This window comes from Ctenopharyngodon idella, chromosome 19, assembly GCF_019924925.1.
Source record: "Ctenopharyngodon idella isolate HZGC_01 chromosome 19, HZGC01, whole genome shotgun sequence".
Classification (NCBI taxonomy): domain Eukaryota; kingdom Metazoa; phylum Chordata; class Actinopteri; order Cypriniformes; family Xenocyprididae; genus Ctenopharyngodon; species Ctenopharyngodon idella.
In genome coordinates, this window is record NC_067238.1 from 9953585 (window position 1) to 9977862 (window position 24278).

The 24278-nt window shown below is 36.5% G+C and overlaps 1 protein-coding gene across 1 annotated transcript in view; it reads left to right on the top strand.

Moving 5' to 3' along the window:
* Window positions 1-15322, top strand: part of atp9b (ATPase phospholipid transporting 9B) — a 54893-nt gene extending 39571 nt beyond the window's left edge. Inside the window, 14 exon segments of the mRNA XM_051872474.1 lie at window positions 97-189; window positions 1917-2000; window positions 3588-3758; window positions 4681-4779; window positions 6016-6105; window positions 6204-6348; window positions 6535-6599; window positions 8647-8802; window positions 8989-9053; window positions 9147-9255; window positions 9410-9467; window positions 11297-11500; window positions 12797-12829; window positions 13184-15322. Coding sequence (XP_051728434.1) covers window positions 97-189; window positions 1917-2000; window positions 3588-3758; window positions 4681-4779; window positions 6016-6105; window positions 6204-6348; window positions 6535-6599; window positions 8647-8802; window positions 8989-9053; window positions 9147-9255; window positions 9410-9467; window positions 11297-11500; window positions 12797-12829; window positions 13184-13320 — 1509 coding nt within the window. The 3' untranslated portion in view covers window positions 13321-15322.
* Window positions 15323-24278: the final 8956 nt, after the last annotated feature.

Below are 24278 nucleotides of genomic sequence, written 5' to 3' on the forward strand. Positions count from 1 at the left end.
CGGTGTGGTTGTGTGCTCTACAGTTGAACATGCTAATGATTTAGACATATTTGGATATGTTTTTAAGTGTTCTCTTTTGAATTGATTATGTTTCAGGAGGAGGCTACTGGCGACATCACGTTTTACATGAAAGGGGCAGATGTTGCTATGGCGAGCATTGTACAGTACAATGATTGGCTGGAGGAGGAGGTAAGAATGCATGAACCATTGTTGATAGAGAAAATCGGCATTCTGCTTTTTCATGTGGGCTGGTGAGCATATGAATAAACCTAATTGTCTGTTTCTGTGACCCTTCTTGTTTTTGTTTGTTTATTTGCATATTTAATTGTTTTTGTATCCGATTCATAATCTATCTTTGCACATACACACACACACACACACACACACACACACACACACACACAGTTGAATGCAATCAAAATAAATGCAGTACCTTTGTATTTGTTCCACAAATGTAATTTATACACAAACACACACACACAAAGAAAAATGTCAGATCTTACAAATTTGGATGTATGGGTGAGTGGTGCTAGTTGTCTAATTCTTCAGCTGAATTTAAACAATAATGACACACAAAATTACAAAACTATAAAAATGTTAACAGGAATACAAAAATATACCATTTTTACATATTGTATGCAAGTTACACTGCTGTTCAAAAATTTGGTGTCAGTAAGACTTTTTGTAAAGAGATTTTATTCAGCAAGGATGCTTTAAAATTGATCAAAAGTGACCGTAAAAATTAGGAAAGAAATATATCACGGTTTCCACAAAAATATTAAGCAGCACAACTGTTTTAAACTTACTAGTAAATGTTTCTCAAGCAGCAAATCAGCATATTAGAATGATTTCTGAAGGATCATGTGACACTTAAGACTGAACTAATGATGCTGAAAACTCAGATTTGCCATCACAGAATAAATTATGTTTTAAAATGTATTCAAACAGAAAACAGTTATTTTAAATAGTAATAATATTTCACAATATTAATGTTTTTTTACTGTATTTTTGATCAAATAAATGCAGCTTTGGTGAGCATAAGAGACTTTCAAAAACATTAGAAAATCTCCAAACTTATGAACGGTAGTGTCATACATATTCTAAGTTATAAAATTATAGTATAAACAAGTGTGTGTGTGTGTATATATATATATATAGTATATGACAACTTGTGTTTACTAGCCCCGGTTCCCCCAATGTCTGTAATTCCAACGCACTTCCTCGGTAGCTACCTGATGTGGCGCCACTGTTTGTGGTGTTGAATCCCTTGTATGAATGACTTTATGAACAAATCCCTGTTGAATTAAGAATCAACACATATGATAAGGTACCGCTAAGCATAACAAACAGCTCAGCCTGTCCTAGCCTTTGTGATCAAGGACAATCAGCTCAGCCCATCATCACACATGCATTTCTCGCTTTGATGATTACAATTTGTATTGGCAATATTCAGTCGATGAGGGGCGGAGATGAGGCTTATTAATTAATGAATGACCTCAATAAAGGCGTATGACTGGGAGCATCATGTCATAATCCTCATCGGCCTGTTCACAATATGCTATGTGTGTGTGTTAGATGCCGTTATGAGGACAGGTCAATAAGTAATCACTGCATCACTTTCGTCTGTTGCATTTTCATATCAAAAATAAACCGCTGTCCCCCATCTTTTACAGTGTGCTCGAAGATTCCCACAGGCACTGTTGTATTTTTCACAATTGATCCTTCCTGTGTTTGTGTGTTTGCATATATCTATTTGTGTGACAGTGTTTTGATGTTTCCTGTAAATACAATTGTGTTAAAAGCATTGTTTATATCTTTGTTCCGATGCTTTCTGTATACCAATTGAGTTCATTGTCTCACACAACGTGGCTGTAGCAGATGTAAATGTAGTTGTGTGTTGCATTATTTTGTCTTAGTGTGGGAACATGGCCAGAGAGGGCCTCCGGACGCTGGTGGTGGCTAAGAAATCACTGACTGAAGAGCAATACCAGGACTTTGAGGTAAGATATAGACCAGCTTTGCTTCCACCCTCAGTAAGTTAAATAAATTGATATATAGGTTATATATCTTTCAGCTTTTTAGTATTAAGGGGTTAGTTCACCCAAAAATGAAAAAATAGCATTTATTACTCACCCTCATGTCGTTCTACACCCGTAAGACCTTCGTTCATCTTCGGAACACAAATTAAGATATTTTTGATGAAATCCGATAGTTCAGTGAGGCCTCTATTGACAGGAAGATAATTTACACTTTCAGTGCCCAGAAAGGTACTAAAAACATACTTAAAACAGTTCATGTGACTACAGTGGTTCAACCTTAATATTATAAAGCAACGAGAATACTTTTTGTGTGCCAAAAAAACAAAATAACGACTTTTCAACCATATCTAGTGATGGGCGATTTCAAAACACTGCTTTGAATCTTTTGTTTCGAATCAGTGTTTCGGATCGCGTGTCAAACTGCCAAACTGCTGAAATCACGTGACTTTGGCGCTTCTGAACCATTGATTCGAAACAAAAGATTGACATAATAATAAATGACATAACTTTCTTTTTTGGGTGAACTAACCCTTTAATGGATTTGCTCTGAAATAGATTAAAGTTGTGATTTTTGTACTCAAACAGAGGAACCATTTCAAACAAACATTCATTGTTGACATGTAGATACAAAATGTTCGTGTAATAAATAAAATGCAGTTAAAGATAATTATAAATGATCTAGGTATATTTCCCACGTTTTCATAAAACAAACACAAGGAAACATATTTAATCACTTTTATTAATTTAGATATAATAAAAGTATATACTATACATACTGTTCAAAAGTCTGAGGTGAGATTTGTTTAATGTTTTTGAAAGACATTTTTTATGGTCACCAAGACTTCATTTATTTGATCAAAAACACAAAAAAAAACAATAATACTGTGATATATTAGTACAACTATTTTCTGTTTTTGTAATTATTTTAAAATAAGCTGAAATATCAGCAGCCATTACTTCAGTCTTTAGTGTCACATGATCCTTCAGAAATTATTCTGAAAAGTTGTTTTGTTGCTTAAGAAAATTTCTTATTATTATCACTGAAAATAGTTATTCTGCTTTATATTTTTGTGGAAACAATGATGTATTTTGATGTATGATGTTTTAATATAAAGGTATTCTTTGAGTAGAAAGTTCAGAAGAACAGCATTTATTTGAAATAGATATCTTTTTGATACATTATAAATTTATTTACTGTCACTTTTGATCAATTTAAGGCATCTGAATAAGTTTTTTGTTTTGTTTGGTTTTTGACTCCCCGACCTCAAACTTTTGAATAGTAGTGTGCAGCAATTTTATAGGACATTTTTATTAAATCCTTTTAATATATGAATAATGACACTTGGAGCCCTCTTGGAACAATTGTGTTGCTGTTGCAAACAAATCATTGAATCAGAGTTTGGAATTGATTCATTGGTCAGTTTAAATTGATTCATGCAAGTGACTCAAATCAAATTTACCAATGCTAATACCATTTTTCTACTAAAGCAAGGCAAGTTTAAAATTCTTATAACTTAACACCAATTTTATCCATCTCTGTCTATTCAGAGTCGCTATAATCAGGCAAAGTTGAGTATCCATGATCGCTCTCTGAAGGTGGCGGCAGTGGTGGAGAGTCTGGAGAGAGAGATGGAGCTTTTGTGTCTCACTGGAGTGGAAGATCAGCTGCAGGCTGATGTCCGGCCCACACTGGAGCTCCTCCGCAATGCTGGAATAAAGGTACACATACATTTTATGGCCAAAACTATGTGATCACACAAACACTAGGCCCAAATGCATGTTGAGAATTTAACTCTATACAGCCTGCTGTAACTGTACTGTACCTGCTGTGTCTTTTTGCTGTGAAATCTTTACTGACTTTTATGAAGTAAATGTAAGAATAACTTATATTGTTAGTAATATTTCAAGGAAAACACTTACTGAACTAAACCTACTTAGGTTTACTTGATTATCTGTACATCATTTTTTAGAAAAAACTTATTAAAATGCAAGTATGAAATATGATTCATCAGGCTTTTGAGGAACATCTCTCAGTCATTATTGTATTGTATTGTATTGCATTTTATGTTTTGTAAATAGTTTTCTATACTGTTGTAAACATCCCATTGACTTACATTACAAGCTGTCAGAATTTCATCTTTCTTTTTGGCCATATAAATATTAGAAACTGCACTAAATTGCATATTTAAATTTTTCATCCTTGAATATGAGCTCCATATTCTCCTAAATCATACCATAAAAGCCTGATGTATTAAATATAATGCTCTATATAAGGGGTTCCCAACCACATTCCTGGAGGCCCCCCAACACTGCATGTTTTCCATGTCTCTTTAATCAAACACACCTGATTCAGATCATCAGCTCATTAGTAGAGACTCCAAGACCTGAAATGGGTGTGTCAGACAAAGGAGAGATACAAAATATGCAGTGTTGGGGGGCCTCCAGGAACATGGTTGGGAACCACTGCTCTATATAATACTTAACAAAAAACACATGTAGACTTTTTAATTATGATTTTATTTTTAATATTTTGTCTAAATGTTCAATAAAATGTTCCATTTAATTTTTTTTTCCCCGATGATTTCATATTTCAGACTTTACAGGATTAATATTGACCCTTGGGTTCTTCTTTTTATTTCAGATCTGGATGTTGACTGGAGACAAGCTGGAAACTGCTACATGTATCGCCAAAAGCTCCCATTTAGTGTCCAGAAGTCAAGACATCCATGTCTTCAAACCGGTAGGATCAGAACCACTGATAATTTGCATTTTAAGTGGATATAGAGTGAAACCTCTATGGTGTTTTAAGCCTTGTTCAGACTTTTAGTCCAAATCTGATTTTTATGCATAAACAATTGGAATCCAAGCATATTTAGCAAGTGTGAACGGCAAAAAAATCACATGAAATCTGATTTTTACAAATCCGTTACAAATCAAGCTACATTCATTTGTGGTTTTAAATTCTATTTAAATCTCATTTCTGGAAATCCATTTCAGTTTGACCGCTCTAAATGGATTTCACGAAGCACATATCACATTCACGTATGTCACTTTCATTTAGTTCCTGGAGGGCCACTGTCCTGCAGAGTTTAGCTCCAACCCTAGTTAAACACACCTGAACCAGCTAATCAGGGTCTTAAGAATTACTAGAAACTTCCAGGCACGTTTTGGAGTTGGTTGGAGCTACACTCGGCAGGACCGTGGCCCTTCAGGATCGGAGTTTGACACGTGTGGTATGGACAGTCTATAATTTAGGCTACGTTCAGACTGTAGACAAAAGTAGCCCAGATTTGCTCATATGTGACTCAGATCTGTTTTTGTTTTTTTCATTACAGTGTGAACAGAACAAACCACATGAAATCTGATTTTTTGCCACTTCCATATGTGGCACTAAATCAGATACAGGTTGGATGTTTTGCAGTGCGACATCAGTCTGAACGGTCATATCGGAATTCCTGCGACTTTTATGTCACTCTAAATCGATATGCGTCACAATTATGAGCTGATGGGAGTCACTCCAAAGATTTTACATACCGATAGTTCTTTGGTCACTCGGTTAATATGGAAGACAGCTGTGTGACGGTAGTCAGTGGAGGGACCGTGAGGTCTAAGTATCTTCTTGACAGCTATATACAAGCAAAACATGAGGGAAATCTATAAAAACTAGAAAAACTGCTCTCTTTCTCCTCATCTTCAATCTCCATCCTCCTTACCGTGGCACATCAGCTTATAAATGAACACGTAAATGCTGACTTCAGTAACCTCTGTGTTTACTTCCATATGACAGCATACTGCGTGCCGTCTTGTTATTGTTCTTTCGCGCATGCGGGCCAATTCGGGATCGTGATCAGTTCACACTCGAATCTGATATCGAAATTTGATCAGATTCCAATCAGATACACAAATAATTGGATTTGGACTTACAGTCTGAACATGACTTTAGTAAAAGGACGTGTTTTATGTTTTATGTTGGTAGGTGTCCAATAGGGGCGAGGCTCATCTGGAGCTGAACGCCTTCAGGAGGAAACATGACTGTGCACTGGTCATATCAGGAGACTCTCTGGAGGTAAAACACCTGAAATGTTCCATATGTTCAACACAATCAGGTATAATCAGGATTGATATTCTCATGCTAATTATTTCTCTCTATGTGTGGCCCATCAGGTCTGCCTGCGTTACTACGAGCATGAATTTGTGGAGCTGGCATGTCAGTGCCCCGCTGTGGTTTGCTGTCGCTGCTCTCCCACGCAGAAAGCTCAAATCGTTCGATTGTTACAGCAACATACAGCCAACAGAACATGTGCCATAGGTCAGTCCTCTCCGCTTCTCTCCTCAGTCTGTTGAGCTTTAAGTCCCATCATCTAGTAGCTGAGACCAAACCCACTTAAACCGAACTCTCTCCAAGCACATGAATCTTTGAGAGCGGTAAAGATGACTGTCTTCACAGTGTCTTCTCATGTTTTCCCGCTATCATCTTTCTTATCTCTGTGCTCAGGCGATGGAGGAAATGATGTCAGCATGATCCAAGCAGCAGACTGTGGTATCGGTATTGAAGGGAAGGTGAGGTATTTCTCATTAACATTAACTTTTCCTGTTGCTGTAACTTTTTAATTCATTTTTAATTAATCACATTTTCCCCTCCAAATACATTATCATTACCTTAATTATTTGTCTAGGTGTTTTACTTTTTTTTGTGTATAATTCCTTTTGCTCTCATTGGTGATATTGGTGATATCTTGTATTGATGATGCTTGTTAGATTCTCAATGTAAAACAGTAATTTTTAAATATTTTATATTATTAAATTAAATGTAATTTTATTGTAATATTAAATTAAACAAAGTTTTAATGATTAATTTTAATAGTGATATAAAATAAGAATAAATATTATAAAAAAGAAAAATTAAACTACCAATAGTGTGTGTGTATGTGTATATATATATATATATGTATATGTATGTTATAAAAAATATCATAAAAATGTCACAATGCAAAACCTTTTAATGGTCCTAAAAACAAAATATAATTTTAGGGGCCAAGCACCAAAGGTACATAGGCGCCTATTATATCCATTAGCCGCTCCCTTTTTTCTCTTCCACTTCCTTCTCCTCCTCCTCTTCCTCCTCTTCTGCCATGAAAGTCTATGGGCAGCCCATAAAACCGCTTGTGGGGAAAGTTGAAATTTATCACACAGATAGAGGACAGCCTGAACTGTTACAATAGCAAAAGTCTCTAACTCAAACCCTCTAACGCCACAAACTGTCCAAAGTTGCACTAATGTTTATGCTAATAACTTTTGAACCGCAAGGGCTAGAAATAAAATTCTTTGAAAATCGAAAATCCTCTTATTACTTGACTCAAGATGATTCAAATGCACCCAATGGCAATTTTTCCGCCATTTTGAATTTTTTCACGAAAATCAAATCAGATCGTCTTCAGACCATGATGACAAAAAATGTATGGAATTCAAGTTGATTCATCAAACCGCTTATGAATAATGTGCAAACGAATTCGATGAAGAGCACACCAAAGTGGACGTGAGGCAAGGGCTGTATCTTAAAACATGAAAAATGCTGCCTTTGGAGGACGTATTCCAAGGTAGAAACGCATCAAGGCACATCCGAATTCCAAGTTAGCTTCACTTCCTGTCTCATGAGATGCCTTCATCTGATGGATTTTTGAAGGCAGCATAGATGTATCCTTCGCTGCCTTTGATATCCCACAATCCTGTGCTTTCCAATCTGTGACAGTTGAGTTAAAAGATAAAGATAGCGTCTGAAAGTTGCGGTTGGTGGTCAGTTTGTGTGTAAATGTACATTTTTGACCATTGTTTTCCACTTTTGATGTCATTTCTAGCAAGAAATTTCTATTGTAGTACTTTAAATATTCGCTTAGTTATCACCAAAGCTCACACTGTTTTGTTGTAGATCATTAAACCATTACGCTGCTTTAAAAGTCTGTCTGAAATAAGTTTCGTGAGGTGCCTTCGTGTGCAAACGCTGCCTGCAAAGTCATTGCCTGATAGGGCAGCAAGGCAACAAGTCAGCTGCCTAAGTTTTTGGATGCAGCCTAGATCTCTGCAACGCTTTAGCATATTTAGACCAAACTTGGTGTGTATTATGATAACCATGACCTAAGGGTGCCTGCACAGTTTTGGCACAGTACCACCTAGTGGCCAGGAGATAAGAAAAAAAATATTTTTTGCTATTTTTGCTTATAACATCTTAATATCTAAAATCATCTAAAATGTCTTTAAATGCTCATTGTTGCAGTTGGTCTGATGCTCCCAGCCATGCTTACATAACTCATGCCTTTTTTTGTGCTTGGCCTCTTAATTGCTGCTTGCAACTATATTTATTTACCATTATTTCTTTTGATTTTGAGGTAAAATATGATCCGCATGTTCATGAAAGGTTTCATGCCAGTTTTAGAAAACATTTACTGAGAAATGTTTATATACAGTACCTTTAATCATTGTTTCTACCTAGCCTAAATAAAATGTATTTATTTAATAAATAATAATAAAAAAAAAGTGTACTATTTCAGACTCTGTATGATGAGTTCACAGAAGTGCATCATGTCATTTTAAAACTAAACTTGTGTTTCAGGAAGGAAAGCAAGCGTCTCTGGCGGCAGATTTCTCCATTACCCAGTTCAAGCACATCGGCAGGCTGCTAATGGTACATGGCCGCAACAGCTACAAACGTTCAGCAGCTCTTGGCCAGTTTGTCATGCACCGTGGCATGATCATCTCCACCATGCAGGTAACACACAGAGAGCCTCATGTATATTTCCATTTTTGTAGTCATATAGTGTTCACTGAAGTGGCCAGAGTCAGTACAGTAAATTGGTTTGCTCTCAGCAGCAAGAGCACCACACTTATGTTGCTGCAATGCAGCCTCTTGATTTGAAGTGCTGACATCTTGATTTTAATTTGTGTTTCCTCACAGGCTGTGTTTTCCTCTATTTTCTACTTTGCATCTGTTCCTCTGTACCAAGGTTTCCTCATGGTGGGGTAAGTAAAGGCTACACACCATTTTTGGACATTATAGTTGCCATTTTAACGTGATGTGTCACATTTCCTAACATTGTGCTTATATGTTACCAGTTATGCCACCATCTACACCATGTTCCCTGTCTTTTCTCTGGTGCTGGATCAGGATGTAAAGCCTGAAATGGCTCTGCTGTATCCTGAGCTCTATAAAGACCTCACCAAGGTAACAACATACCAGACCTTATAACAGCAATGATCAGAACTGACCATCAGCTCAAATATCTGCATGATACACATGATATACGTTACAGGAATGAAGGCATGAGTTTGTGTTTGCTGCATGACAGTGGTGCTGACTTTGGTTTTCCCTCCACCAGGGCCGCTCCCTGTCCTTTAAGACCTTCCTGATTTGGGTTTTGATAAGTGTATATCAAGGTAAATCGATGAACAGTATTGTTTTATATTTTTGTTTGACTGTAAACAGCAACTCACCAATAACCTTTACTCTCTCGTCTGATGTTTTTTTTTTTTTTGGCATGATCTTTGTATCATAGCTGGACGAATGTAAAAATTGACCACATAAAGGGGGGGAATTTTTCAGTTTAAAGGGGTTTAAAAATTAAAATACATTGACTAGAGAATGTAATAGTCAATTATAATTACAATAATATATTATTGTGCTGATAAAATTATATATCAATATGTTGCGATTCTTTTTTGCATTATGTTCATCGATACTTCAGGACCTTATATTATTAATTTTATTTATTTATATGTCTAGACGTAATTTTCTGCAGTTCAATAAAGAAGCAGGTCATTTTCAAACATTATAAAAGAAAACAATTTAAATAGTATTTTAAATATAATAGTTATTTTAAATTGTTATAATATTGCATAATATTACTGTTTTTATAGGATTCTGATAAAATGAATGCAGCCGTGGTAAGCATAAGAGACTTCTTTAAAAAAACAAAACAAAACAAAATAATCCAGTTGGTTCAAATCTGACTGAATCTTTACTAAATTTCCTGTTTTTATGATATATCACACTATTTATTTAAGAATTGTAATGGTATTGAAACGATCCAAGAACATGAATGAACCTGGTGGTGGTTAATGGTGAAGTATGTAATTTCTGCAATACCAGATAAACCAAATGAAATGGAAAAAAAAAATACATGTTTTTAAACAAATCCTTCATTGATTAAACAGACAGCCAACAAACGGGGCTCAATACTGTTTCGTCTTTTTATAGTAAAAACAGAGTTTATAGTTTTCTCTGAGTATTATGCTGTTATAATACTGTAGGAAAGATTTTAACATCGAAAAGGTTTACACCAATTTCCATTAAGGTTTAGGCTGGAATCCCAGGAGGAGTGATGCATGAGCCAGCACCATTGTGCCTGGGTTGTTCCAGGTGGATTGTTTCAGTACTAAAAATACACTGAACAAACGTAAGGGAAATGTAAACTTTAAAAAAGCCAATCCAATCTGAGATAACATGACATATATAAACTAACCATAAACTGATATTTTCTCTACAAATAAATCCATAAACGTTCCATCAAAGAAATAAACATTGAAGCTCAATGTAACATGTCTCCCGCGAATTAAGCCAAGCTCTTTTCATGAATGTGATTTTCGGACCGTCGCCAGCTCTCACGCGCACACGGCTGCCTTATCCGCACTGTAAATCGATCCGCGCAGCGAGCAAGAGAGATCAGTGTCTCCGTCTGACAGCTCCTGCTTTTTAATTAAACCTTAATACAGAGAGACAAGAACAACAGGGAAATATGAGCAAAGATTTCATTTAGTCCAGAGAGTAACCCTGAGGAATGTTCGCCGTATGAAGAGAGGCAATTATGTGATCAGTTAGAGGCCATTAGGCTGGATTGCGGTGGCGTTTATGATTAAAATGAAAGCAGAGACGGTTACAGTAGGCTGAGGAGCCGAGTGAGCGTGGAGCCTCGTGAGCAAGGGTCAGGGCTCGACGCACTCATGTGTGAATCGGGATCAGACCATGAGCAAGGGTCAAGAAATCACAGAAGAAACTTGTTCTTGATGGACATCAGTAAACCTTATGGATTTGTCAGGATCTTTGAGATATCTTCTTTTTTATTGTTAGTTATTGCCCTGTTTAATTTAATAACCACTAATTTGTTTCATGCACATGTTTTATACTCATTATAACACTAAACTGACAGCTTAGCAATATCTCAGTCCTTGTTAGTTCAACTCAAACACATGTTCTGTTTGTCCACCAGGGGGCATCCTGATGTACGGGGCCCTGGTGCTGTTCGATCAGGAGTTTGTGCATGTGGTGGCAATCTCTTTCACTGCTCTGATCCTGACGGAGCTGCTGATGGTGGCGCTGACTGTCCGCACCTGGCACTGGCTCATGGTTGTAGCCGAACTTATAAGTCTAGGCTGCTACCTTGCTTCCCTTGCCTTCTTAAATGAATACTTTGGTAAGAACTGACAACAGTGCAACACATTTTTCGAATATTCTTATTTTATGATTTTTTTCAAAAAAATGTTTATTAATTTCATTTTTAATATTATTTATTTATTTATTCATTCATTAATTCATTAAATTTTTTTGTTTATATTATTTTTAATATTATTTATTTATTTTTTTACCTGTCTACATATCGTTTTTATTTACTTCTTAATAATTTAATTATTTTAATTTATAAAACTAAATTCAAACAACAAATTAAAAATAAATGAATATGAATATTATTATCTATCCATCCATCTATCTATCTATTCACTTATTGATTTATTTTTGTTAAGATTGTTTTCAATATAATTTATTTATTTTTACCTGTAAATATTCTGTATTTACTTTGTTTTATTAGTAAAGTAATTGAATTTTATTTTTTTGAATATTATCTATCTATCTATCTATCTATCTATCTATTTATCTATCTATCTATCTATCTATCTATCTGTCTGTCTGTGTATCCATCTGTCTATCTATCATCTGTCTGTCTGTCTATATATCTATCTATCTGTCTGTCCGTCTATCTGTCTATCCATCTATCTATCTGTCTATCCGTCTATATATCCATTTATCTATCTATCTGTCTGTCTGTCTATCCATCTGTTTATCTATCTATCCATCTTTCTATCCATCTGTTTATCTATCTGTCTGTTTATCCATCTATATATCCATCTGTCTATCTATTTATCTGTCTGTCTATCAGTCTGTCCTTCTATCTATCAGTCTAACTATCTGTCTGTCTGTCTGTCCGTGTATCCATCTATCTATCATCTGTCTGTCTGTCTGTCTGTCTGTCTGTCTGTGTCTATCTATCTATCCATCTTTCTATCCATCTGTTTATCTATCTATCCATCTTTCTATCCATCTGTTTATCTATCTATCTGCCTGTCTATCCGCCTGTCTATCCATCTATCTATCCATCTGTCTGTCTATCTATCTGTCTGTCTGTCTGTCTGACTGTCTATCTATCCATGCATCTGTCTGTCTATCAGTCTATCTATCTATCTATCTATCTATCTATCTATCTATCTATCAGTATATCTGTCTATCTGTCTGTCTGTCTGTCTGTCAGTCAGTCAGTCACACTTCACCTTTAATGATATGGTCCACTGACCTATAGACTCCGGCTTCAGTGTTTCAACCAAACACACATATTAGTTCAAACTAATAAAAACTCACTGTAACTACAACTGTAACCACAACTTTTAAGCTCTTTCTTCTTCTTTCTCTCCATCTCTGTTTTGTGACTGTGCTTTAGGCATAGGTCGTGTGACCTTAGGAGCTTTCCTGGGTAGGTTTGTCTTTCCCCTGTGTTGGTTTGTCTTCCCCCTGTGTTCTCTCTGTTGTTTCACCAGCTATCATTTCCTGACTCCACAAACATGTCCGTTCTCCTCCCTCGGGTTGCACTCTCGTTTGGTGTGGGCCCCTGGATGAGAAGGAGCCATTCAAATGTGCCGTAACCCTGTGATTACTCATTTTTCAGAACATTCCATCATTGCAGTACATCCCATCCACTTCATCTACAGTCCTCTTTTTTTATAATATGTGAAAAAAGCGCCAGTGTACGCCTTGATGATATAAACAAACATGAAGACACACTTTGACCCTGATGTTGTTTTTCTTCATATGTTTTGTTTGTCTTCAGATCTTTCGTTTATCACAACACGGGTGTTCTTATGGAAGGTGTGCGTCATCACGCTGGTCAGCTGTCTGCCGCTCTACATCATCAAATACCTGAAGCGGAAGTTCTCCCCTCCCAGTTATTCCAAACTTTCCTCCTGAGCTTTCCATACGTCACCGTGTCAAAAGGCATGCAGACATATTTATAAGCACATGTGACAGCTACATCAAACACTTTGAAATGGATCTGATCCTTTTTTTATTATTGCTGGATGTTAGTTCACCCAAAAAATGAGCAGCCTGATATCATTTACTCACCTTAATGTTGTTCCAAACCTTTATGGCTTGCTGTATTTTCTGTGGAACACAAAAGGAGAAGTTTATCAGAATGTTCACGCTGCTCTTTTCCATACATTGGAAAAACTGTTATACTCCAAATATTGCACCTAAAACACAGTATTAACTTTTGTGTCTGATCTTAAAGGAAACTCCTACCTGTTTGGAATGACATGAGGGTGAGTAAAAAAAAAGGACCAAATTTTCATTTTTACATAAACTATCCCTTTAAGCGTCAGCTAGGAATGCCCAGAAGTGCTTTATGATGCTGTTTATGTGTGTTTCATGAATCCTTATTCAGTGACGCAATGTGATTTGTTTGTATATATGAACTTTGCCATTGGACTTATATGAGTGTTTCTGTGCTCATCACATTTCTGCACTTAAAGAGGGTGGGACAGCTGTAGGATAAAACTGAGTAGTATTGAGTACTTGAAGAGGCTAAAGCACAAAAAATGAACAAGATAGAATAAAAGGGTTGTTTAGGGCACCCACACTGGAATGACGGTCCAAAAACTGTAACTTTTTACTTACCATAAATGTATGTGAAGGCAAAATCAGTTTTTTATGAAATGGTTAATGGATTTTTAACTTCTTTTTATTATTATTGGTGGTATATAATTATGTTCATAGTTTAACAATACTGTTTCATCTATAATGAACGTAAAGTATTATTAGTATTACCATACCCATCAGCACTTTTACTTCTGATATTGGAACATTTTGCATTATTAGCTTTATTATTAATGAGATCTGGATGGGTGGGGCTTGGTAAATACCTGTGGTTATGATTCGAGTGTTCTGCTTGCATGAGTGTATATACTGAAGTTGAATTCGGGCAGCTCTGGTTTCCTGTTATGCTGTGGCTGCTGCTGCCATATGATCCTGCTGCAAAACTGTGTAAATGTAAACCAGAGCACAGTGTGTGTTCTTACAGCGGGAACTATTTGTTCTGGGAACAACGGTCCTCTCAACCTGACATCCTAAATGACATTGTATAAACTGAACATTTGACGTTTTGACATTTGACAAATTAAACTTGATTGATGTATGACTTGTAACGCCAAGACATTGAAACAAGAATGTACTTTTGTTGGATTGGTGTTTTTTTAAGATTGTAAAAACTAAAAAAAAGTGTTAGGATGTCCTAAGCTGCTTAGAGATGCACTGAAATTTTTGCATTTCTTAAATCACCTATGGCACTTGCTCATCAGCAGTTACTTTTTATAGACAGTGGCGCCTCACAATCAGTCATTTATTTTGGAGTTTAACTTTTCTTTTTTTTTCTTTTTTGAGAACATTCACAGGAATACTGCACATGCTTTGTCCCCTAATGACTGTGCTGACGGTGTGAAGTTGGCTCTATAATGTGTAAGATCATCTTGCCTTATCTTTATGAAACAAGTCAGCTGGAATGAGGAATGAGTTTTATCATTCACTTTATTTTCTATACTGTGTGTATGAGTGTTTACAGTACTGAATGAGACCATGCCAAGCATCATCTATGCCGTACGCTGTTCCTTTCTCGCTGTGCGTAATGGTGGGTGTGCTTTGAAGACGCTGAGTTGTACTTTACTCAGGAAAACCACTAACTGATTTGTTCTACTGTGTATAAACCTTCAATTAACCCTGTGACAGCCTAACAACAATAGCTTATTTATTATTTGAGTATTTTGCTCTTGTTTCTCCTGCGTTTTTTATTGACTGATACATAATGGAAAATGTGATGTTTTTCTTTGGTGTTACTGCGACTGTGGGCTTATTTCAGCAGTATAATTTACCATTTTAATGATTATTGATGTCTGATTAAAGAGCAATATGTTTCCAAGTGGTCTAGTGGGTGCTTCCTTTAAGAGGTCTGAATGTTTTTAGTGGTGTGATAATACGTATGTATTGCATCCATATTTGGTAGCACTTTTATTGTAAAAACTATACATTGGTGTTAAACTAATAAAGGCATAAAGGCATTTTTTAAAGCAAAAACTATTAGATATGTAAAATAAACTTCTCTAGCATCAAATTTACAGTATGAAATGTAGCTAGTTTTAGTAATATCTAATAGGTTTGTCAAATTATTTAAATTAAAATGTTGATTTGACTTTATCAAGCTTAAAAACAACATTATATTTTAAAGTTTCAGGCCCTTTTTGTTACCAAACTCATGGAAAGTTCAGTTTAGTGTGGAAATGATGTCAGAAACTATGACAAACATCCAGGGGAGGGCGCAGTGAGAGTGAGTATAAGCTTGTGTTTCTGAAATCTTTACCTTACAGCACTGCTTAACGTATCACACATTTATTTGTATTTGTTGCTTCTAACCACTAGAGGGCGGCATTTACACAGTATCACTGAAGCTAAACTTTGGGCCCACATGGAAACTACATCTGCTGGTAAGGTTGCTGTTCAACAATAAGCTTTCAGATTTGTGCGACCCCTGGTTTCTGTCCGCATGTTAAAACAAAAAATTGCATTTACCATTGCTTGTAGTGTGTTTTGTCTGCTTTGTCGATTTTGCTCTTTATTTTATTTTGCAGTCTCTTTGAGGGATGTCAGCATCCACCAGTGATATCTGATGTTATTGGAGCTTTTTTCTTGTTAATTATTTTATTTGCATTTATTGATATAACATTTGAATTAGTATTAGATCAATACATATCTCTATGGATTTTACCTGTCTTTTACAATGATTATTCGGTTAGATATACATCACCAATCAAACGTTTGGACATGTTTGACTGAATAATCTAAAGTCTTTAATTCTTTAAATTAGCTTTGTAGACAAATGCAAATCCCCCTATATTATTGTTGTTGTTGTTGTTGTTGTTGTTATGAATAAGTTGGATCAGGGGCCTGTTTCAATTAGGAGGTTCAACCAACTCTGAGTTAAAACTTGAACTCTGAGTTGACTTACTCTGAGATGGGAAACTCTGAGTTTTCAGTTTCAGAACAGCTGAATTGAGTTAGTTTAATTAACTCTGAGTAGGTTGACTCTGAGTTAAGTGTGTGCACCACGACTATGAAAAGCCGTGATCAATGGAGCTGCAATATTAGGATTCACCATGGCAACAGCACCCAACAAAAAGAAATCTACATACTTCAATCCAATATATTCATATATTTACAGTTCAATACAGTCAATGCAAGTTTAATTCTCATCACTGTTATAATATGCTATCAGAGGTGAAAACTGGCAGAATGAAGCTATTGAACTAATATTATGGTATCCTATGAGTCAAAAAAAAAAAATAATAATAATTTAAGTGCATTTTTCTTATTTTGCAAATTATCTGCCAATGGGGTAAGAAATAGCATACTTTCTTTGCGATAGAGATGCTATCTACAGTAAGTGCAAATAGCTGTAGATGCTATTTACACTTAGTGAAAATAGTGATAGGCCATATATTCTATTTACCATGTAAAAGTAGCAATTCTTTGCAGTAAGTAAATAGTAATTAGATGCTATTTATACTTTATACTGGCAGACGCATGCTATTTGCACCTCAGTATTGTTGTAAATTAGCAGAATGCAATAATAACAGTGTAAATGATTTATTAAAATTATAAATAGGTCTACTTTTACCATTATTAAACACTCTTTAGGCACTTTACTTCCATTTCTAGAACATTTTCTTAATTTTTATTGAAAACACGTCTTTCTGATGTGATATGTGATGGGAAAAGGGAGAAGAGTGAGCTCGTCAAAAGGCGGACTCGAAGCCAGATCAATTGCATCACAAGCTAGTTCTACATGTCTTATGCGCTACTGCCCACACCACTGATGGTAGTGAATCACACACGTCGTTTTTGCTCATTTTTATTACCACACTGGCAGATAATTTTTACTTAAGTAAAATGCAGTTAATTTAGATTCACCCCAGGAAACAATACTAAATATCTTATATCATTTTTTATATAGAAAATGCATCTTAATTTAAGAATTTTTAGATATTTGTACTTGAAATAAGACAAAAATGCTCAGTAAGAAAAGCATTTTTGCAGCTTGAATGAATGAGTCAAGTATTTAAACATCGCTTTCGCTTTAAAAAGGGGGAGGAGACAGAAAGAAACTCTGAGTTTACCAAAGAAAACCTGCTCCTGACCAGGTTAGGTTCACAGAGTAAATTACCATGGTAACTGACTCTGAGTATAAGTTACCTCCCTTTCAGAAATGGGCTTGACTTACCCTGCTTTCTCGGGTTTGATATACCTCCCAGTCTGAAACTGAAAACCCAGAGTTTCCCTCATTTCAGGGTTAACAAACTCAGAGTTTTCACTTAACCTCCTTTCTGAAACCCCCAGATAGTGAAGGAAAAGGATCCAACAAGTGTTCATATGAGGATCTCGGATAAATGCAAGGGTGTCATAGACAAATTGTGGATATTTTTATATATGCCCTTACATATTCACTATAGTGTAAAAATTATTTGATCAATAAGTCATGGCAACATATGTTTTTACATTATTTTAACTCCTAAAAATAAGTTAAGCAATTTCAACTTTTTATGTCATACGAGATTCAACTCATCATTTTAATATAATTTAATTTGTCAAAGCTGAATTTTCAGCAGTCATTACTCTAGTCTTCAGTGTCACATGATCCTCCAGAAATCATTCTAATATGCTGATTTGCTGCTCAAGAAACATCAATGTTGAAAACAGTTGTGCTTTTTATTTTTTTTTAAATAATATTTTTAAGATTCTTTGATGAATAGAGCAAAATGATAAATTTAATGCATCCTTGCTGAATTAAAAAAAAAAATTCTTACTGACCCCAAACTTTTGAACTGAAGTATACACATATTACTCCATTTGTTTTATTTCATTGTTTTGATGATTTTAATATTATTTTATATGTAAAAGAGTAAAAAATAAAGAACGAGCAGGTGTGACCAAACCTATGACTGGTTTATTGTACTTACTGAGATCATCATCCTTGAAACACACACAATGTGTTATCAACCCCTCCACCCAAACTCACCCACACATGCTCTGTAGAGCAGGAAACGCGTGGTTTACACCGACCCAGCACTAGATGTGATGGTCCACTGACACTAACATGCCAGGAAGCTTTCTCTTTCATCTTATCTATCTTTCTCTCTTCCTCCCTTCCCCGTCTCTCCATCTACCTTTCTTCACTTCTACATCAAACCTCAATTTTGCTGTGCCAGCTTTCACTTAAAATGACCCAAATCCGCTGCACGTGCCTGTATAGAGTCTCCACCCTTTGATGTGTTTGTGCACTGGACATTTCCGCAGAGGTTGTGGGGCAGTTGTGTTGTTTTATCAGCCACATGTGGGGCACAACTCGCGTCATACTGTTTTGCTACTGTCTCAAGAGTATCTGTTTTTCCAAAGCATTGTGTTTCCTGTAGGTGGACACAGATTTGAGATACGCCTTTAGCTAAGTACTTTCTTACTGTTGATGAAAACATTCAGCTGTATTTGTCTATCTATCCATCTATCCATCTATCTATCTATCTATCTATCTATCTATCTGCCTGTCGTTCTATCTGTTTGTTTGTTTGTCTGTCTGTCTCTGTCTGTCGTTCTATCCATGTCTGTCTGTCTGTCAGCCTGTCGTTCTGTCTGTCTGTCTATCTATCTGTCTGCCTGCCTGCCTGTCTGTCTATTTCTGTCTGTCTATTTCTGTCTATCTATTTGTCTGTCTGTCTGTCGTTCTATCTATCTGTCTATCGTTCTTACTGTCTGTCTGTCGTTCTATCTGTCTGTCTGTCTGTCTGTCTATCTATCTATCTATCTATCTATCTATCTATCTATCTATCTATCTATTTCTGTCTGCCTGTCGTTCTATCTGTCTGTCTGTCTCTGTCTGTCCTGTCTATGTCTGTCTATCTATCTGTCTGTCTTTTTATCTGTCTGTCTGCCTGTCGTTCTATCTGTCTGTCTGCCTGCCTGTCTATTTCTGTCTGTCTATTTTTGTCAGTCTATCTATCTATCTATCTATCTATCTATCTATCTATCTATCTATCTATCTATCTGTCTGTCTATTTTTGACAGTCTGTCTGTCTGTCTGTCTTTTTATCTGTCTTTCTTTTTATGTCTGTCTGCCTGTCGTTCTATCTGTCTCTCTCTTCTATCTGTCTGTCTGTCTGCCTGCCTGCCTGCCTGCCTGCCTGTCTATTTCTGTCTGTCTATTTTTGTCTATCTGTCTGTCATTCTATCTATCTATCTATCTATCTATCTATCTATCTATCTATCTATCTATCTATCTATCTATCTATCTATCTATCTGTCTGTCTGTCTGTCCTATCTGTCTGTCTCTCAGTCTGTGTCTATCTATCTATCTATCTATCTATCTATCTATCTATCTATTTATCTATCTATCTGCCTGTCATTCTATCTGTTTGTCTGTCTGTCTGTCTCTCTGTCTGTCGTTCTATCTATGTCTGTCTATCTATCCGTCTTTTTATCTGTCTGTCTGCCTGTCATTCTATCTATCTGTCTCTCTCTGTCTGTATGTCTATTTCTGTCTGTCTGTCTATTTCTGTCTATTTCTATTACAGACTATTACAGTCTATTTCTGTCTGTCTGTCTATTTTTGTCAGTCTGTCTGTCTGTCTGTCTATCTGTCTGTCTTTTTATCTGTCTGTCTGCCTGTCATTCTATCTATCTGTCTCTCTCTGTCTGTCTGTCTGTTTGACTGTCTATCTGTTTATCTGTCTGCCTGCCGGTCTATCGCTCTCTATCTATCTATTGTTCTGTCTACCTATCTGTCTGCCTGTCTTTCATTCTAATTTATCTGTCTGTATGTCTGCCTGTCATTTTATCTATCTATCTATCTATCTATCTATCTATCTATCTATCTATCTATCTATTAATTTATTGTTCTGTCCATCTGTCTGGATAAAATGATTATAAATATAACAATGCAATTATGAATTTATGAAAATTATGAATTTTGATGTTTTGATCTGTGCTTAATTTTGTGTTTTGTGATGTTAAAATGCTTCAGAATTCTTCTCAGGCAAGACTGAGAGGGGCTATATGTTTTAAAGATTTGGTTTAATTATTTTTTCCCAGTTTTATTGAGTCACATGAAAGTTAGGGAATGTATTCTCAAGGGCAGCATTTGCTCAATACCACTCTCTTAAAAATCTATTGAAATGACTTTCCTGCCATTTGTTGCTCAACTCGCTGTGTTGTGGATAAGTTAGTCACTGTTGTGTCTGGGCCCCACAGTGGAGCTCTGGGCAGAGGGTCTGTGTTTGCTCACTCAGCCTGTGGGAGCCCATGAAATCCCTCCCCTCTGGAACACAGCCACAGTTGCCCAGCAACAACCTTACACAACAGGAAACAGACTTGGGGATTCCGTCACTGTGCCGAGTCAAAGAGAGCATTCACTGGAGACAGGAAGCCCCAAGGTACAGCAGGGGGCAGTTCTATAACCAAGGCCATGTCATGTAAATACCACCTCAAATTGCTGTTGCTGTTTCTACTTTAAGCACTTTATATGTTCATCAGCTTACTTTTAAATGTGGTCTGGATTTTATGACATGGACTCATAAGGCACATCGTAAAAAGGCTAAAATAACACATTTGATTACAATCCCATTGTGAATCAAAAAACAACATGCTTTTCTTCTTCTACATTATCATCTTCACATAGCCTGCCTATAGCATGGTCACATTTAACACATGAGACATATTTTCAGTTGCTCATGGAGCCCTAGTCATCTGAAATCCAACTTCTGCATCCAAACCTGGTTTGATCTGTTTTATCTATTAAGGGAAAAGGAAAAAAAAGAAAAGCTGGAACCTTGAGGTCTTTTCCAGAAGACCACCATCAAATCAGCGTCATTCCCAGTATATTCACCCGCAAATATGATGATAAAACCTGCCAGCCAGACAGAGCAGTGACTTGTAAGAAGAGGTGAGTAGACCTATGACATCAATGACTCCCCCTTTCTTGACCAATCACGGCACAGACAGAGGAACGGTTTAGGTGCACATGGGGGTTGAATGTGGTTTTGGTTTATTTTAACAACTTTTAAACGCTGACACATCATTAGTGATGCACATGCATATTATGATTCATGCCATTGTTATGAGTGTGCAGTCTTTTTTTAAACATCTCCAAGACAGACGATTCAACATCTGTGGCATTAGTTATGGACTCACGTTACATAGCCCCAAATGTCTTTGCTGTCTGTGGCGTGCCATGCGTTGATACATATATTGCATTATAGCACATTGCCGCCCATGTATCCTGTTTGGAAACATAATTTGTCATTTGTGTATTCTTGAAAACCTTATAGAGTAAACAGCAGTGCATCATGCTGACACACGAGCCAAGCTAACTGCATTATCACTCATTGTATTATCATTATCATTAGCGTTAGTAGTTCTTGAAGTCATAAAGCTATACTGCCACTCCTGTACATAGCAGTTAATATGGCGTAGGAATATAAATGAGAAATTTATGACTAAATTGTTGTAGTGTGAGTTAACCAGCTGACCAGCCTTTGTGGGCGTCTAAGCAATTATTCATCTGCTCTCTGGAATACTCCATTCTGATTGGTCAATCACACCATCCAGTGGTCTGGTCTGTCGCCATGGCAACGCTGTATCCCGCACACCTCTCATCCAGGTAACTGAAACTGGCAGTACTTTCAGTGTGATTCCTCAATCCTGGAGCGCAAAGCCGCCATGCCGCCGATTCTAAAGATTTCATTGGCCATGTTATCCCTTCCCTAAACTTTTGAAGTCTGAACTTTTCTGAACCAATGAAATCGGCTGGGGGGGCAGGGTTTGCACCACGGGTTCTTGTATGCATCTGAAGGCATCTACAGCCTTTGGCTGTGTCTGAAATCACTCTAGACCCTAATATAGTGCATTATTTGAAGGCACAGCCATTTGTAGTGGTTTCCGAAACAATAGTGCACATTATTGAATGCACTCATTCAGTTCTATAATGCACCGCAATAACAAGTGTGCAACCCATGTATACTTGGCTAGTAGCCAAGCACTGTGAACATTGTGCTGAATTCCCATTTCTTTTTGGAAGATGGCATTCAAATGACCTTTGATGACCTCAGAATGAATTTTAGTAAAATTGTTCCAGTGTTCATCTTGTTGATTGGCCGATTGTTTTATAGTATGTATTTTTCTTAGCAGAAGCTTTAAGGTAATTCATGGGTACACTGTAAAAATGTATTTTTCAAACTTGATTATTGGAGTACGTTTTAAAAGAAAAGGCTATTTCAGTCTGTTTCAGAAAGCCACATTTAATTTAATGGTACTTACCATTTCTATGTAATTATTTGTGACATTTACTAGCAGTGTCTTAGTGAAAAATTGATTCAAAGTAAATCCTTCAGGCAAATTTTTACAGTGTAAAATTATAAAACAATTCAAAGCTTAAATCAGTATTTCATATCCATGTATTCATTTATTTATTTGCTGAGTGGCCATGTAATAAGAGGATTTAGCTACAGTCTAATAATGCTGATGTAAGTTAGATCTAAATCTAGTAACATAGACAACAAAAAGTCTTTGTAGAGACTATAAAATACACCAGCTTTTTTGGCATATACTGCAAAGCTGAAGTGAACAAAATATCCGGAACTGTCCAGCTGGTGCTTAAAAACCCCTGCCCTCAACAACGGGCAGACAGAGTGGAAAAACTACAGGCCAACTGACGTAGAACTAGGCGCACGTCAATCAGTGCAGTTAGCGCTATTTATTACCTTCAGTCTGGAAGCTGTGTTTACTGCGGTACGCAGCTTGCTTTCACATAGCTGGGGAGGATAGGGAGGCCCTGCCCACATCCCCTCAAGCCCACTTAGGGCCCCTAACCAGTGGGTGAGAGCTTTCCATGAGGTCAAACAAATACATTTGACCCACAGAACAGCAGGAGAGAGAGGACTGTAAGAGAGGGTAATGGCACAATTACCATGTTCCCATGATGAAAGAAACAGCTAGTGTTTCATAAATGCACTAATTCCTGATGCAATTATATATCATCCTGTGCGTGTGGGGTGAAGGCTATTTGGCTCCCTTTTGTTACTCGACCTGGGTGAATTCTTAGTGGCGGCAAACACTATGCAGCTACTTCAAAACATGCCCATGTCATTAGAGAGCTTGCAAAATGCTCAGCCATAAAAAAAAAAAGCCTAGACCATACTGTATTTGCAGATGCAATTTTTTGTGCAAAGATTAAAACTACAGACTTTCATTAACATACATTAAAATTATACAACGTTTAGGGTTGGGGTTAATAGCATGTGAATCTTTTTAACGAATGAATACTGAAAAAATGCAAATAGTATGCATTACTATTATAGTATACGTTACTCTTTACAATGGGGTGCAAATTAAGATGCATGTTTTAGTACAATAGTAAGTACAGGTAATATTGTGTAGTGCAGTATGAGAACCCTTTATGTTGATACAAACATTAGCCAACATTTCTTGGCTTCAAATAAGTCCTGCATGATTCCCGATGACGCAGCGAATCGCGCCCCATTGGAAAGATGTCAAAACCGAAATCATAGTTGCCAGAGCTGCCAACAGCATCTTGTGATTTTCAGATCCCATTTCCCTGCACTGTGATGTCCTAAAAAAACAACCGGAGCTGTTAGTCTGTTTATTCAATCACTATCAACGCACTGCTGTTGCTATGCGATGAGCCTCACAGAGACGCTATTTGTGTCTATTGATGGGACAATAGAAATTATTAACATGATAATGGATTCTTTAACTGCCTTCATTTTCAAAACGGCCACATTTTTTTCCCCTCTATTTCCAGTAGATGTACATGTGCG